The sequence below is a fragment of the Papio anubis genome, chromosome 3, assembly GCF_008728515.1.
Source record: "Papio anubis isolate 15944 chromosome 3, Panubis1.0, whole genome shotgun sequence".
Lineage (NCBI taxonomy): Eukaryota > Metazoa > Chordata > Mammalia > Primates > Cercopithecidae > Papio > Papio anubis.
The window spans coordinates 89737240-89755053 of record NC_044978.1 but is presented as its reverse complement, the minus strand read 5'-3'; the positions used below and the strand labels follow the sequence as shown (position 1 = coordinate 89755053).

The 17814-nt window shown below is 36.5% G+C and overlaps 1 protein-coding gene across 1 annotated transcript; it reads right to left on the bottom strand.

Annotated features, from left to right (window-relative positions):
- Positions 1-551: 551 nt before the first annotated feature.
- Positions 552-17608, bottom strand: LOC101017481 (all-trans-retinol dehydrogenase [NAD(+)] ADH1B). Its single transcript, XM_009207239.3, has 9 exons — positions 17485-17608; positions 11698-11799; positions 10981-11119; positions 9156-9243; positions 8839-9058; positions 6767-7027; positions 4348-4483; positions 3619-3757; positions 552-830 (listed from the first exon to the last, which is right to left on the bottom strand). The coding sequence occupies exons 1-9, from the start codon at positions 17500-17502 to the stop codon at positions 806-808; spliced, it is 1128 nt and encodes a 375-aa protein (XP_009205503.3). The 5' UTR covers positions 17503-17608; the 3' UTR covers positions 552-805.
- Between the last annotated feature and the right edge of the window lie 206 nt (positions 17609-17814).

Here is a 17814-nt window from a genome sequence, read left to right as displayed (position 1 = left end):
ATTTATGTATAGCTACAGACTAATGGCTAATGAATAATAAAGTATAATTTCATGACAAAACATAGATTTTAAATACGACTGAAATAAATTATTTTTACAATTGGTAATCGGTTTTGTCATATGAAGAAGAAATTCAACTATTATATTTAAAAATAATTGTAATATCAAACTTATAAAGAAATAGTATAAAAGCCATAAAATACTAATACTTTTACTGCAGTAAATGTGGGACATTTTATATGAGTTCCCAAGAAATTTCTTGTATTTAGAACTCTTGGACCTTCACTACTTGTAAATGTGAGTCTATCCTTTACCTTACCATAGCTTTTACCCTAGGAATTTGGTACATTTTATTTAAAAAAGGAAAATGCCAACAGTGAAAATTGAGATAGAGGTAGGAGATTTCAAGCACAGTGGCCCAGCAGGTGTGTGTTCAGGGCAAGTGAAGGTTCCCCTCCACTGGGTTCAATGACTAAAGATTATGAAGATACCAAAAATGCAAGAAGTCACAGGAAATATTTTTCCTCAATGGCAAAGATGACACAGTAGAATGGTTGAGAAGGACAGTTTATTGGCTTCAATTCCCCAGCTGATGTTCAACACTTTATTTAGTTCTCACTTGAATTTTAAATTTTTGCTTGAAAAATAATTTCCCATCAATTTCCATTTCTTTGGAAAGCCCCCATGTGTAATTTATTGAAAATATCTCTGAAGAGCAGAATTATGATATTTCCCAGCTGTTGCTCCAGATCATGTAGGGTAGAGGAGGCTGAAGACTGCTACAAGGGAAGGCATCTCTATTGTTTCAAAAGGTCAGGATGGTACGGATACTGCAATAGGAAAGAAGAGACATTGTGTTAACATTTAGAAACCCACATGCTTCCATGTGAGAGTCCAAGGAGCATCCGAGTTGTCTTAGTGAAAATCTGTCTGTGATCCCAGCTACCCTATTTCCATCCCCATACATTTGGTTCAAGTCAAAGGAAGTTCATCTTTTTTGGTGTTCTCTTTCTTTTTATTTTTTATTTTTATTTTTTTCTCCAATCTTAATCTCACTCACAACATCCTGAATATGCCTGTCATTTAGACTTCAATACTACATTAGCATCTTCAAAAAATCATTTTTGCATGCCCACGTCCCTAGTATAATAAGGAATATAAAACAACACTAGATAATAACTTGCAGTAAGTTCTTACTATTTGTCACATTCTTTGCACATTTTCTTAAACTTCAACCTAAACATCAACACTAGGAGGTAGGTTTCCATATTATTTCTGTTTTAGAGATTATAAAAACTGAGACTTAGAAAGATTTATAACTTGCTCTGGTAGCACATCTAGTATGGAGTGTTGGGATTCAAATCCAAATACAAATTTGCAAAAATCATAAGATGATGGATAACTTGCCTGAAAGAACTGATAATTTAACAAAGTTAAGACCATGCTGGAAATTTAAAAGACCTTTGATACAGAGATGTTTAAGGATTCTTAGAAGTAGAGAATAAAGTCGATTTGTATTAATTCTAAGATTCTTCATTCTTGTGAAGATTACAAATGGAACATTTACACTAGAACTAATGCCCTTTCTATAAACCAACTTCTCATGAATAAATATTTTTAGAAAATGGTAGTTTTTGTGACTTTAATAATTTTAATTTTTAACATATATATGTATATGCATATGCATATATGAGAAAAATATATGCACATAATTCAGGGAATGCAAGACAGCAGAAAGAAGAAAGTAAAACTAATCCATAATTTCCCAACCTAGAAATAATAATTCTCAATGTTTTCCTGAATTTCTATGAACTTTTTCTAGAAATATGTGCATGTTTTACTGTTTTTGATGAAAATTTGAGACATTGCATATACAATATATACAATTTATATTCTTCATTAAATGAGACTAAAATTACATCATGAGAATTTCCCAATGTAGTCATTTCTTTTTGGTGGTTTCATTCATTTCTACTTGATGACTGGAATTTATGAATTTATTTTCCTTGTGTTGAACTTTAGAATGTTTCTAAAGTTCTAACGAGTAAACATATATGTATATTTGAATAGTTGATTATTTCTGTAGAATAGGTTTCTAGAAATGGAATTGCTGGGGCAAATGATTCAGTTATTTTTTTAAGGGTTTCTGATACATATTACCAAATTGCTTTTCCAGAAGTATGTATCAATTACTACTGAAAGTACATGAAAGTGCCCAACTCACCTTATTCTTATCAATATTCAATATTACAATTTTAAATCTTTGCTTATTGATAGGATTAATTACATTTACATATGCATATTACTATATGACATTCTCATAAAATGAATTTAGGCATGCTTCATGACTTCTTATGTTGCTCAACACTGTCCTCTGGTTTTGTTCATCTCTATATTTGCCATCATCTTTTCAATCTTATGATGATGATCCCAATGATGATATTGACAATGATAACTAACCTTTGATGACTACTGTTTTCCATATGTACACGCGCTTTTGAGGGACAGTGTGGTTCAACAGAAAGTGAATAGATTTGCTAATAACAAGATCTACTTTTGAATCCTGGCTCCCCTTACTACCACTTGATGATTTTGGCAAAGTCATGTCTTTTCCGTGTCTCAGTTTCTCTTCCCTAAGATAGTGAGATAGAGACTGACACTGAGCACTGTTTGGAAATCACATGAGATAATGCAGGTAAGATACTTAGTAGAATAGCCGGTGGTCTGTGAGTGCTAGTTTTTTCCTTCCTCAAGAATGTTGTCAGTTAAAGTATCTAGTATAATGATTGTGTGAATGCCAAAGAAATACTATTTAAAGTTGAAAATCTCATGAAAATAAGTGTGGGATAGCAGAAAAATCTCAGACTCTGGACTAGAAGACAAAGGTTAGATATAACTGCCTGTTTCCAGTTGTGCCTCATGTAAATGCAGGTGACAAAATGCATTTTATTAGCTGGTTGTAACTGTTAGATGTTAGAGATAGGAAACAGAATTGGCTTATTTTTCTAAGCTTCGGAGAAAATGTACGACAAACATTTAAAATAGTGCTTAGTACTCTTCTCTTTTATGATAACTTATATTGGTAAAAAAGTTTTCTTAAACTACAAAAGAAAAAGAGAAAAACTAGTATTATCTACCTAGAAAACAATCCCAATGTAGTTCCACCTACTCTTGCAATGAAAATGTTGAGGATGTCCTGAAAATTATTTAAATATGCAGACACTTAGTGTCAGCTTTATGTAGGTAGAAGGAAGAGGATTCAAAGTCACCATGTTATAATTATGGTTGTTTAAATAGACTTGCTTTTTTGTGGGTTTTTTTTGTTTTTTTGTTTTTTTTGGCAAATGTGAGTGTTCTCTTTTAAGGAAGGCTGAGTGGCTCAGATCATTCAGATTTGCAGTAATCAACATAATTTGACTTCAGCAGAATAGGAAATGCAAAGCAACTGGTTTTAGCTTTCACAGTATGATCCTACAAGCGCTGCATGCAAAGACTAAACAGGTAATGGAAAACCAAGGGACTCTATTTTTTCTCATCCTTCCACCTTTTTCATTCTCTGCTAGACAATCCCCTGTGGTAGAAAAAAAAAGCAAAACAGAAAACTAACTTAAACTCTACCTTTTCCCAGAGCGAAGCAGGTCAAAGCCTTCATTTATTTTTTCAAAAGGTAAAACATGGGTTATTAAAGCATCCAGTGAAAACTTCTTAGCCATAAAATCAGCCACAAGTTTTGGGATATCTTCTTTACTCTTAAAGCCTGAAAAGAAGACAGTATCATTGTTGGATTTGACCAGGGTCAGTAGAAGAATTGAAGAGATTTTCCAAATAAATGAAAATTTAGAAAAGGTGCTTCATTCCAGACTGCTATAACTGAGGATAAGAAGAGATAGAGGACTTCAATATGCTTTTATGGTGCCTTGACTTAAAAAAAAAAAACACACAGATAAACAAAGTTTCTTAGTTCTTTTGTCTCTCACATAGAAATAATAGTATAGATATTTATGCCCAAAGTAGAGGAGCAAATTTATCAGTTGTCTAAATTTGGGCATAGATATGAAATATTGTGGTAGATTTCCATGTTCTACTAAAAATGTCCATGCCTTCTTACACAGTCACAAGTACAAAAACAGATGGAGATGAAAGATCCTGGGTTATGGTGACAACAGAAGAGTTTATATTGGGACCTTCTGTCTGCATTAGTTCCATATCTAGTTGATTTGGAGACTGTAGATAGAAAAGGAATTTTAATTTATTTTTGATTTGTTTTCAAAACCTTGACTTGTCAGTTGTAGAAGTGGAGATATATTGATGTTAATGAGAATTTGGCACTTGAGCCCAGCTACATACCACCATAAACAGCCCCCTTCCAGGTGCGTCCAGTCAGTAGCAGCATAGGGTTTATTGAGAGGTTCTGGGAATCAGGAGGTACCCCTACGATGACGCTTGTGCCACATGCCTCATGACAACATAACAGGGAAGCCATCTGGAATAAAGTGAATATTTGGCATCTTTAACGTGGAGTGGCATAGTTCCTACTCAAAATGCAGAATATCATGTAATAGGCTTAGCTGGACTGTGAGTGTGTAGAGGAAAGAGATTATGTCTTTTGCTCCTTAATTCCCCTTTTCTGCATAGGATAGTGCTGTGGATTTAGGAAATGCCCAGAAAGTGTTTTTTTTTTAATGAAAGAATGGATGAATAAATTGGAGTGCACTTAATTCTTCCTAAAAAAGGAATAAGGAGGCAGACATCATTATAAACATACATAAAGCGTAAAATTTCATCATCACGTAATTCTCAGGTGATCTGTGAGTTAGTTAATTCATTTTTCATTGATTTATTACATAGGTATTTTGAAGCCAGTACTTTCAACCAGATATGTTGATTGTGAATAAGATAAACGATTATATCACTGAAATTTGTCTTTTGTCCACTGATGGTCTCCCTCTTAAGTGGGTTCCTACTCTACTGTCCATTTCTCAAATGGGCATGTTTTAAATGTTGTTTTATTATCTCCCCAAATACATATTGGTTTTACATTAAAATATACTGATTATTTGGAAACCTCAAGAGACAGTTCAGAAAATGTTTTCCAGTCAGCTTTTGGAACACGTTCTGTAGTTAGAAAATGGTTTAGGATCCCCATAGGTATATAATGATTAGTTCTTTGATTTTGGATTCTGACCTTTGGAAGACCACACATCCTCAGAACATGTGGCTGTCAGACATTTGGTATCTTGAGATAAGGTACACTCGAGTTCCACATGAGAAAATGAATGAAAATATAGAAAAAGAGCATAAGGAGAAAAGCTGTAGCCCTGGAAAATGTTGAATTCTTTTGACATTTTATTCTTTTGTGGCATCTGTCCCAGGCCAAGGCTGCTGAGAGCTTTGATCTTAGGGTGCCACTCCCTGTTACCCACACTGCTGGACCTTCTAGAAAACCTCAGCAATGGAAATTTGTTGGTTTCTGGAGACTTTTTGAGTAGGATTCTAGAGAATTCTGGGTAGGTGAAATATAGCTAGAGATGTGTTTCCCATTGCAATTGATATTTGTAACTGTTTGGAAGAAATACCATGTAATAAGCCAAAGATGATGTAAGCACTGCAAGATTAGAAATAATATTTCATATCAATAAGCCAACTGAGGCTGGGTGTGGTGGCTCATGCCTATACTCTCAGCACTTTTGGAGGTTGAGGTAGGAGAATCGCTTGAGTCCCGGGGGTTGAGGCTGCAGTGAGTTATAATTATGCCACTGCACTTCAGCCTAGGTGACAGAGTGAGACCCTGTCTCAAAAAAAAAAAAAAAAAAAAGACAGCTGATATTTATCGGGAGTTTACTATATGACAGGCAGCACTGCGCTAAGTATATCACATGCGTTGTCTCATATAATCTATAAGCAATGCTATGAGATGCATAGCTTTTAAACTTTGGGGGGTGGTAAAGTCTATTGACTTTTCTTTTTTTCTATTTTCTTTCGTTTTTTTTTTTTTGAGACGGAGTTTCACTATGTCATCCAGGCTGGAGTGCAATGGTGCGATCTTGGCTCACTGCAACCTCCGCCTCCTGGGTTCAAGTGATTGTCTTGCCTCAGCCTCCGGAGTAGCTGGGATTGCAGGTATGTGCTACACCACCATACCTGGCTAATTTTTGTATTTTTAGTAGAGACTGTTGACTTTTCAAAGTATTCAGTCCAAGTAGTATTGGATACTAGCTATGTGCCAGGCACTGTCCCGTTTCTGTGATAAAATACAGTGATGTCTCAAATCAGTCAATTTCCTTAGGGCATATTGTTGTTAATAAAACAGCAGTTGGCCTAAAATTGCTCATTTCTTTTGGCCAAATACTAACATGTTAAAAATTTGGAATTTATTAAGAACATATGCAAAATTATTGAGCCATTTTTTTAAGAATGTGGGAGAAAAATAGAACATTTCAATTTGAGAACAGAATTTGTATTATTTATGTTTACTTGAACTTACAGTTTTTAACTAAAAATTAATAAAGTAAATCTGTAAATGCTCAGTTAAGAAAAACAAGCCCTTTTCTTTTCCTCTAGAGGAAATATGACTTGAGACAGGTTTGCATAGTTGATGGAAGAAAAGATTTCCCATAACAAAAATTAAACAAGTCAGGTAACAGATGATGGGAAATTTCCATTCATCATTAAAAATATCCTTTATACATAGAACATATATTTTGCTGCCTAAATGCATCTTCCAGGTTGCAGAGACAGAAATCTCAGGGCATATCATGGTACATACCATGGTATCAAGCCGACCGATGACTTCAAACGAAAAATCCACACCTCCATCAGTCATTTCCTTTAGCACCTCCTGGATGGGTTTCTTGTAGTCTTGAGGGTTGATGCATTCAGTGGCACCCAACTCTTTGGCCTTTGCAAATTTGTCCTTGTTGATGTCCACCGCAATGATTCTGGCTGCTCCAGCTGCTTTACAGCCCATAACAGCAGAGAGGCCGACTCCTCCCAGGCCAAACACAGCACAGACAGAGCCTGGGGTGACCTATGTTTTCAGAAAATGCAAAAATGGATTAAGTAATGATTGTTAGAAAGTGCCTAAGCTTTATAAAGTGCCATGCCTACGTGTTTATCAAGAGCTACTCAGACTCTTCTGTCCAACCTTTTATCAAAATCTGTTCTGACTTCGGTTGCTTTATTTTTAAATTCAAGGGGATGAACTAGTTGAGTAGTTGTCAAACTGATGCATATTAGATTCTTCTGGGGAGCTTTGCAAACCATCCCACTGTCCAGGTCACAGCCCTTGTCAATTAAATGAGAATCTCTGCAGGTGGAACTCAGTTCCCAGGTGACTCCAATGGGAAGGTCAGGCTGGGAACCAGGGGACTGGACGATCTTTGAGATCCAGATGGCAGTGATTCCAATCTTGAAGGGACTCTCGATTGCTGAAAACCCATGATAGTTAGCTTCAATATCTCATACATACACAAAGGCAATATTTGGAAAATAAAATTAGTGGAAAAGGCTACTCCAGGAGCCTGAAAAATATTCCACTTAAACTCTCAGTAATTAACGCCTTGGTTCATTTATGTTCAGTAGTTGTGACCAGTATATCCCTGCTTTAAAAATACACTAGCGAACAACACAGCAATGAAACATTTGTCTCTATGTCAATAATAAATACAATCTACTGTTATGAGTAGCCTCATCTTCTGTCTTGGGTAGGCTCTCTTTGACCACCTGCTAACACGGATGAGGCAACTGAACAAGGGACTAAGTGCTAAAGTCAGAAATTTAGAAAAGATGCCTTCTGAATTTTTTTTTTGGTTGGCTAGTGGTTATTTATTAAACCTGGTCTCCCACAGTCAGTCTTCATTGTGGGTAACATGCTTTCCTGTCCCAGGTAATCTCATCCTTATATTCCCTTAAGGGTGTCTATTCACTCATTCATTCACCAAGTGTTATTCATACTATGGGGACAACACCATTTTCTACCTTACTTAGAAAAATATAAGACTCGTGACTGTGATTTTAAAACACTAATAATTATGTATTGCGAGCTAAGATTCAGCAGGAGATTTGAAAAAGATATTTTAATCTCAGCTCTCATATTAAAAAGATATTTTAGTCTCAGCACTGAGACTTTGGGCATATATCTTTATAACTCTGGAGCTCTGTTTCATGAAATAAAGCATACTACTAGATTTTCAGCCTACTCAGATGAGGAGCCTTTAAAGAATTTCTGCTTGAAATTTACCACTTCTGAAATATATGTGTGTGTTCATGGCAGGGGAGTTCGTTTTAGCAGTGAAATCCCATAATGAGTGAATTATGCATCACTGAAGCTTCATTACTTTCCGTCTAAGAATCCACAGAGTGGGTGAGCCTTGCTTTGGAAGTGCATCAGGTAAGGTTTTGGACTCTACTGTTGATCCTAATTCTGGGAGTAGAGGATCCACAGACTAGATGCTCCTCAAGGGCAAACGCTTATTTCATTTACTTTTGCTATCTCAGAACCTAGCAGAAACTCTGGTGCCTGAGGCTTGTATAGGTGCTCTCTAATTGTTGAATGAATTACTACATGAGTTCTCAGGCCTAAAATTTCATGCTCCCATAAACAGCAAATTCAGAGGAAAAATTATTGTAAACGACATCTTTACTCTTAACAACTTTTTATCTGCAATAAATTGGTGAAATTTCTAGCATGCACTCTCAATTCTTTCTGGGTCATTTTTGTACTCATAATCGACACTTCAAGTCTACAAAAATAATCTATGATTCTTGCAAGAAATTGCTTCACTTTTGGTTCCTGACAGTCTGCATGTAAGCAGTTTTCTTATCCATTGTCATTCCCACCTTGGCAACATTAACTGCAGACCCATAACCAGTCGAAAATCCACAGCCAATGAGGCAGACTTTCTCCAGGGGCGAGGCTGCATCAATTTTGGCCACTGCATTCTCATCCACCACCGTGTACTGGGAGAAGGTGCTGGTGCCAACGAAGTGGTGAATGGGCTTCCCCCTGCAGGTGAATCTCCTGGTGCCATCCTGCAGGGTCCCCCGAGGATTGCTCAGACTGGGCAGTGCAATATACAGACACACAAAGGCTTGAGACAGGATTATAACTAATGTGCAAACTCAAAGTCTGTGTAAAGAGAGCATCAGAAACCTACTCATTTTTCACACAGTAGTTGCCTTCTGGGCTTTTACAAACTCTGCATTTTCCACACTGAGGAGTAAAGAGCGGGATGACTTTATCACCTGGAGAGGAATAAAACAAGTTCTTCTTAAATTTCTATGCAGGAATTAATACAGCAAAAACTTAAAGCTCAGGTGTATTGATTAGAAGCATGTTTCTTTAACAGTCTTTAAGGATTAGAGTTCAATCATAATTATGTCATTTTTCAATGCCTGCCACAGCATTGTTTTCAGTTTGGGTTTATAAGTGCCTGAGGATTCCTAAAGAGAAAACACAAATGTGGGAGATCGCACAGATTAAAAAAATTGCTTCCTCTGTATTAATAGTTAACTTTTATGCAGTGTACTGATTTCTCCTGGAGGCTTTGCAAATATCATTTTATTTAAACTTTAATTAAATCTTAAATATTCTTACTATAAATACAAATTTTAGTTGAAAGTCATCTATTATAGGGCCCGTAGATATTGGGAAGATCTGGTATTTTGTAAAATATTGATTTAAAATACATACGAGAATTTTGAACCAATTCTTGGCTTTTCAAAGTGATTGTGCTTATCTTTTTTATGAAATGAATGCTTTAAAAAAATCCTAGGTTTTTTTTTTCTCCAGAAAAACTAACAAAATGAGACAAAGAAGAATTCCAGAAATTTCTCTGAAAGCTTCAGCCCTTCACAAGAAGTTAGGCACTTTCTTTTAGGATAAGAATTGACTTACAAATATTTTTAGCTGATAATTTGTGAATTATCTACTTTTCCTGTTGTGGTGGAGGGAGTAGGGGTAAAAAGTAAGGCTGCCATTTTGTTGTTAATTTATTTCTAGCTAAAAGAAATAGAGCTAAAACCTAATTTGGACAGTTTATTTTATTATTTTCTGTTCACAGTTTAAATTGGTATTTGGTAAGGGGGCAGGGTGAATCTACAGGCTAAAGTGATTTTTAAGAATTAAATATAATTTTTATTTTCAATCACCTATGCTATACATTCCACATGATCAAGAAAAATGGTTGGTGCATTAACATTTTATAGGTAAAGTTTATGTGAAAATGATAGTATGGCAATGTCCTAGTTATTAACCCTTTGCTTCTAAAAGTATTTATATTAATACGTAAGATTAGGGTAAAATAAATATTGAAGATAAAATAATTAGTAATCTGTAACCAGTTGCATTTAAGCATGGCTAAAGGTAATAAGGCAGATATTGTTGATGGCGGGACGTTTCCTTCTATGTTTCTTTCATTTCCTTTCACCTAGCCTGTTTCATTGATTCCATGCTCAGGAAGAGAGACCATGTTGGAAAAGGAAACTGGTGAAGGAGCAGCATAGGTCACCTAAGAAAAGGTCATGTTTATTCAGCCGTAACCACGCAGCCTCCATTTTGTGAACTCAGCACTGAACAGTTTCTATATTTAAGTTTTTTCCCTCCTCCCGTTTCTACTTCTGTCTGGGCCCTGACAGAAGACAGTGTACAGCAACACTAACACGGAAGTTACTAGATTATGAATGCCACACTGGTAGGCACTGTGTCCCTTTTGATCCTCACGTATATCCAGGCTCTAACCTGGTGCCTGGCGTCTAGTAGATACTCAGTACATAATGGTTGAAGGGTAGAATACATGCCTGCCTGAAGACATACATGCTTGAGTCAGGCAGGCAGAGAGGGAAAGAGGAAACCCCTGAAGTCCTGGCTGCGCGGTGACCTTCTGCAAGCCCTTCTGTCTCTCGTTGCCTCGGTTTCCTCATCCAGGCTGGGAAATCCTGGGATGGTGAACCAAGCGTGTTCCCTGAGTGTGAATCCTGTACCTGGTTTGACTGTAGTCACCCCTTCTCCAACACTTTCCACGATGCCGGCTGCCTCATGGCCTAAAATCGCAGGAAGGGGGCTCACCAGGTTGCCACTAACCACGTGGTCATCTGTGCGACAGATTCCTACAGCCACCATCTACAGAATAAAGAGAAGATGTTCAGATTCAGAAAAGATTGTAACTAGATAAATATAACATACCCAAATTCCTGAAATTGTGCTTCTAAAATATATTCAAGGGTTTTGCTAATACTCCCTACTAATCCTAAATATGAAAGATTCGGTTTATCCTCAAGGTTATTCAGTCTAAAACCCGTCTCTACCTTCCCTTCTTGAATTAAACAATTTAGAATAATCTGAAATATTTAAGTCTTATACAAGAATGCACGCTTTAAAAAACAAGTAGAAATAGCAAGGTAACACTTGGAAAATAATGTTAATTGATTTTGAAGTCTTGATAAATATCCATTGGAATTTTTTTCTGTACAAACATATAAATTCTTTTGTATTTTACTGGAATTATACTGTATGTACTCTTTGATCACTTTTTAAACATTTAAAATTTATATTTATACCTTTCCTTGACAACAAATGTAATTTTATTTTCTGGATGATCATATAAGATATGCCTCTTAGTGGATTTTTTGATGTTTCCATTTCAATATTCTCTGAGTTTTTTAAATGTAAAATGAAATACAAATGGCAAAATACTTCACCTTAATGCGAACTTCATAAGCCTTAGGAGGTGCAACCTCCACATCCTCAATGGAAAAGGGTTTCATTACCTCCCATAGCACAGCTGCTTTGCATTTGATTACCTAGAAAATCAAACAGAGAGATGGTACCAGTGTTTTCCCACTCTTGAAGTCAGAAATTGTGTCTTTTCATCTTTGTACATGTAATATTGGGTCCCATGTCTGGTACCTAACAAGAGCTCTATGGAAATGAAGTACTCTGGTTTATAAAGAGAATAAAAGTATCTTTTTGAAAAACAATAACGTAAGGAAAGATAAACAAAGTATAATAAGACATTGAGAAAAATGGAATATATTTATTTAGGCCATTATTGTGCTGTTGTATTTTTCTCTGAAGGTGTTTATTCCTGATATTTCCTAATGCTGTCCTGAAAATGCTTGTTTACCCACAACTGTTGGCTGACACATGAAGTTAGAAATCACCTTTATTTTGCTGACAGAGTCAGTTTCTGTCCACATAAAATAAACTGCTTTCTTGCTCAATTTTCTGCTTAGGCCAAAAGGATCTGACTATAAGAACAGTTATACGGGTTTACCTTCCTGCGTACGATGATGTTTCTTTCTCTCCCTATTTGCTTATTGTCGTCTTTTAATTTTCTCTCTCCACCACTTCTGTGTGCTACTTGTTTCCTATTCATTTGAAACTTATCTTTGACAGCCTGTTTTATAATCTAATTTATGTGTAGAGACTCTTTCCAGCTTAGATTTGAGCCAAATATTATAGAGATTAGAGTTGGTGGTATGTGCGTGTGTGTGCTCACGTGTCTGTGTATACACTCAGACCCACACATGTATATTTTAAAACTGAAGAAACAGTGTGTTTGAATTTCTGTCTAGCAGAGCTTATCTATAGATGTTCTTAAAAAGAAAGTTCAGCATATATTTCTAGTGCTTGGAAGTGTACTGTAAAAACCATCTTCATTGTGGTAAAGCATGTATAGTTTGCAGAGCCCTTTCTAGAAAGAATCAACATAATTGCAAATATAATTAAAAAATTCAATTGAGATTTATTTTTCTGCCAATTCATTTTCATTATTTATTTGTCAAATTTTTCAACTTTAGGATGTTCAACATGGTCAATGCCAAAATAAATATCAGAATACTTAGACAGAAGGTACTAATAGTAGGAAGTTTCTTATTATTAGGTGCTTATGATGTGACAGGCGCATTGTGGCTTGTGCTGGGTAAATTATATGCATTATTTTTATTTTAAAATTTATTCATTGATTGATTTTTAATTTCAATAGGTTTTGGTTACATGGATAAGTTCTTTAGCGGTGATTTCCGAGATTTTGCACCCCTTACCCGAGCAGTGTAGACTGAACCCAATATGTAATCTTTTATCGCTCATTCCCCCTACTGCCCTTTTCCCTCAGTCCCCAAAGTTCCTTATATCATTCTTATCCTTTATGTCCTCACAGTTTAGCTACCACTTTTAAGTGAGAACATTGGATATTTGGTGTTCCATTCCCGAGTTACTTCACTTAGAATAATGACCTCCAGCTCCATCCAAGTTGCTGCAAAGGCCATTATTCCGTCTGTTTTACAACTGAGTAGTATTCCGTGGTGTACATGTACCACATTTTGTGTATCCACTTGTTAGTTGATGGGCATTTAGGTTGATTCCATATTTTTGCATTTGCAAATTGTGCTGCTATAAACAATGAGCATTATTTTGAAACCTGACAAGGCTGCTACCAGGACAGTACTATTGAATTATTGGCTTATTTTACAGCCGAAATAATTGAGAATCAATTGACTCAGTGATTGAATAATTTTTCCGAGGTCTGAAAGCTGGCTGTACAGAGAATAACAATTAATCTAGCCTCACATTTTCAGTACTCTGTGATGTTAAAAAGTTAGCAAAAAGTTAAATAGCAATAATGATAGTGGCTAATATTTATTTAAATATTAATATTTAATAGTGGCTAATATTTAATCATGTACCAGATATGATTCTAAGTGCTTTACAGTATTCATTTAATTCTCAAAACTACTTCATGAAAGAGATGTTAGTATTGTCACCATTTAGCATTTGAGGGAAACAAAATGCAGGATCGGTAAACACAAATGAAATGCTGTCAAAAAGCTAAGCTATTGATGTTGCACCCAAGAGGGGAGGATTGTCTATTTCATCAGTTATTATTTTCATTAATATAGTTGGTTTATACTTTTGCTCTATGAACTCATTATTTTAAGTTGAGTTTGGTAAATTTGAATTTTCTTTATTTTAGTAATTTTCTATTAGGAATGTAAATATTAATTAGTAATAAATGGAAGTAAAGTGAGGTGGAAAAAGAACAGTAACAATGGGCTATTGGTGGTTTCCAACCGGTCTTATTGATACGAACCTGTTTGTCACACAACGTAGAGAGAAGCCTCAGAACCTTTAAATTGAATTATCATGGTGAGATATTTTACTGTGTGGTACACTCCTAACACAACAAATGACTGGAAATAGTTGCACAGGTTTATGTAATTAAACAATTAAAAAATATCAATTGATTATATTGAATGACCACATGCACCTGTAAACACATTGAACAAATAAGCGCACATTTATAGAAGAAAAAAACAAATATCTGTATTCCTAGTGCTAAGTGATTCGAATTGTATTATTATTCAAATTGTATTATTAATTTTCTGTGAAACCACATTAACTTTTAAATGGGGAAGATACTGTTCCAAAGGATTTTTGTGAAAATTCCCTGAATTGTATCATACTGGACCCCTTTTAATTAGAATTTGCATGCTGATGTCTTGCTTAACCTTGATGATTCTAATGCTGTGAGATCAAAGAGCATTTTGTAAGATATTTTATAGTAAGGTTGAAGGATATTTCAATCTTCTGAATCAAATTCCTCTCATCAAACTTCTGTCAGACAACTTTCTTGTGTTCATAAAAATATGAATACAAATAATAACACATTTGAATTATGGTGTCATTATAAAGATAACTTGTGATTAAAGACTTTTCTAACTTTAGATTTACAAATCAGTCATGATTAGCTTGGAATAAACTATCATTTTTGCAAATTTATTTAATGTAGGAAATAAAGACTTAATAGATACAGGTTTTATACATTCCTGTTAAAGATATTTTTTTTTCCATTGCTTAAATGCCTTTATTTCTTTCAGATCAAACTGAAAAGGCAGAATAGCCACTTGATATTTTTGGCTACTAGGGCAACATTTGGCAGTTTTCAAAAAAGGAAACAGAAATGACTGATAAGTACATAAAAGTTTCACTAGAAGTAAAATAAATGCAAATGAAAACAATGAAATACTATGGTTTCCTATTCAAGTCGCTATATATATATATATACACACACACACACACACACACATATATATGTATTTGTTGTTGTTGTTTGAGACAGGGTATCACTCTGTTGCCCAGGCTGGAGTGCCAGTGGTGTGATCTTGGCTTACTGCAGCCACCATCTCTGGGGCTCAAGTGATCCTCCCACTTTAGCATCCCAAGGAGCAGGGACTACAGGTATACACCACCATGCCCAGGTAATTTTGTTCATTTTTTTAATAGAGATGGAGTCTCACTGTGTTGCACAGGCTAGTCTCAAACTCGTTTTAAAAAATGCTTAGCTTAGGTTCTGGCTTGTGATGTGAAGGGCCATGTGCCCCTAGAGGCATCTACTTGGGTTATGCTCCTGACTTGATTGGATAACTCTGTTTTCTCTAGATGCCATAACAATGGACATGTGACCGTTTGTTGGAAAAACACAGTTCTCTCAATTGCTTACTGAAGCTCATTCAGGCTGATTGGAGAAGGAAGTTACCTTTCCAGGGCAGTAGGTTGGTTGCAAAAGTGTGCCCAAGGCCAGTTTGCACTGAAGTGGGGGAGCCCTTAGAAAGAATGGGAGTAAAGGAAGGAGGAAGCAACTAGAAAACAACGGAAGGGACTTCAGATGGTGAGCCTTCTATTTAGTACTTATTTCAACTTTAGGCCTCCTGAATGGTAGAGGTGGTTACAGGAGGATATCTGAAACCTTGATTCTATAATAAACTTCCTTCTATGCCGGTGAGTCATTTCAGAATAGAAATGATGGAATATTTGGAAATCAAGTTGAAGGCTTAAACAAGTCTGCTGATATCAAACTGTTAGAGCAGCCCCGGAGCTATGGAAATAGAGGCATCCGGATGGAAGTTTGTATCCTGGGTTGGCACAGAGATTCCAGTTGAACCAAAACTCCATGAGGACCATGCCTAGTAGGTTCAGTCAAAGATACTATCCATTAAAGAACTTCTTGCCTATGAACAAAGGAAGAAAGTTACCTGTCCAGATGAAGGAAAATATAAACTCGCGTATAATCTGGCAAAGGCCTAACCCTCATATCCTACACCCTGCACTGTCATTCCAAGAGAGCCTAGGTAAACAGCCAGGGCTGGGTTTTCCTTGAGTGGCTGCCAGATGGGGTTAAAAATCTGCTTCTCACCTTCTAGGCTGCAGCAGTGGGGAGTTAATATAAAAAGAAACCACAAGATTTCAAGGGAAGAGGGACCACACCCATCTTCACAATAAAATGTCATTCTCCACCTAGAGCAGAGGCGCTCAAACATAGTATTAGAGATGCATCCCAAGTAATGTTTCTGGTTAGTGGTTTAAATACTGAATTTTGTAAATGCTTTACTTTTAGAAAGATTAAATTACTGTAGATCACAAGGGTAGCTATACAACAAAGTCACTCTCAGATATTTGTATGCCTTATTGAATTTGAAAAGGCAGACTTTCAACTATTAGTACATAAGCAGCTTTTGTTACATGTCGTCATAGCTAAAAGGTTGAATACTGCTCTTCTAGAAAAAGAGGGAGGCCGTGGGCAAAACAAAGCCTAGGCAGAATGCCAGGAAAGAGATGAGATTTGTGGAGGTAAGCACAGTATCCCAAAACTGGGGGAAAAAGGAGCTTAGGAAATCTGATGCAAAGTGAACTAAGCAGGAGGCATGTTCGTGAGGCTTTAGGAAGCAGGATTAACCCTCTGCATGTTCAAGTGGACATGCTGGTACTCAGTATTTATATTAGCACAGAGAAGAAGGCAGCAGAACAGTTAGACCACATTAAAGGCCAGTTCTTGTGGGGAGCAGGTTTATCTTTGGAGGTGGACTGGGTACCCCTACCCACAGTTACTCATGGGAAACTCGTTCCAAGGCCACACAGAAACTGTTCTTGTCATCTAGGCAATGCCAGCCAATTGGTCCAATTTCACAGTCTGCGCAGACCAGAAACTTGATGTTTCCCACGTCCTTGGTGAAGCCTACATTCTCAAAAATGAACATGTCCTCAACCAGCCAGTGTTCCTGGAGGAAATTACCATCCGGATTGCTGCCGTCAGATAGAGCTGGCTTCTTTCTCATGGAGGGAAAGAAAAGGGTGAGCCGCCGCCAAGAGGTACCTGCCGGGTCCTGCAAGCCGGCGGGAGCTCCGGGAGCCTGAATGGGGCGCCTGCCTTCCACGTGCCCGCGGAGCAGCGGCCCTGGAAGGCGGCGAGGCGCACGGCCCGCGCTGGAAGCCGCCCCAGGGGCGGAGGGCCAGGTGCAAGATATTTAAGAATAGCTTATTTCCACTGCAGTTCAGTATACATTACATATTGAGGTGTATATTGCATATCATATTTCAGTGTATCATTTCTAATTTAGATATTAATTTTAAATTATTCATCAAATACTGTATTCCTTTCTTTGTTATACTGATGAGAATATATTACCAACAGTAATATATTTTTTGCTTACTTTTCCTGCTGTGCTCATATTGTTTCTGTCTTCTCTGCAGACCAGGAGACTGATGAGTCTTTGTGGATTTCTTCTCTGCTTGAGTGCATAAAGCAGATATATTGCACAGACATTTATTTTGTTGCTTGTGTAACATCCAATTCCAATTCCACACGTGACCGATGTCTTTAAGCCACACCCATTGGATTATTCTCAGACTGTCAAAACAAAGAAAAGGGTACTGAACCAGCCCTCAAAATATTGACTTCCAAATTCCAGATAAGGTTTTGTTTTCATTAGGTTAAATATTAAGTTAAGTGATAAATTGTAATCACTTTCTCTTTTCCTCAC

Bases quoted from the DNA above. Each gene is read 5' to 3' on its own strand.
- LOC101017481 (XM_009207239.3), bottom strand. The intron at 9,244-10,980 runs GTACAGGATTCA...ATTCCTCTCCAG, and splicing joins GGTGACTACAGTCAAACCAG to GTGATAAAGTCATCCCGCTC. The intron at 4,484-6,766 runs GTATGTACCATG...ACTTTATTCCAG, and splicing joins TCGGTCGGCTTGATACCATG to ATGGCTTCCCTGTTATGTTG.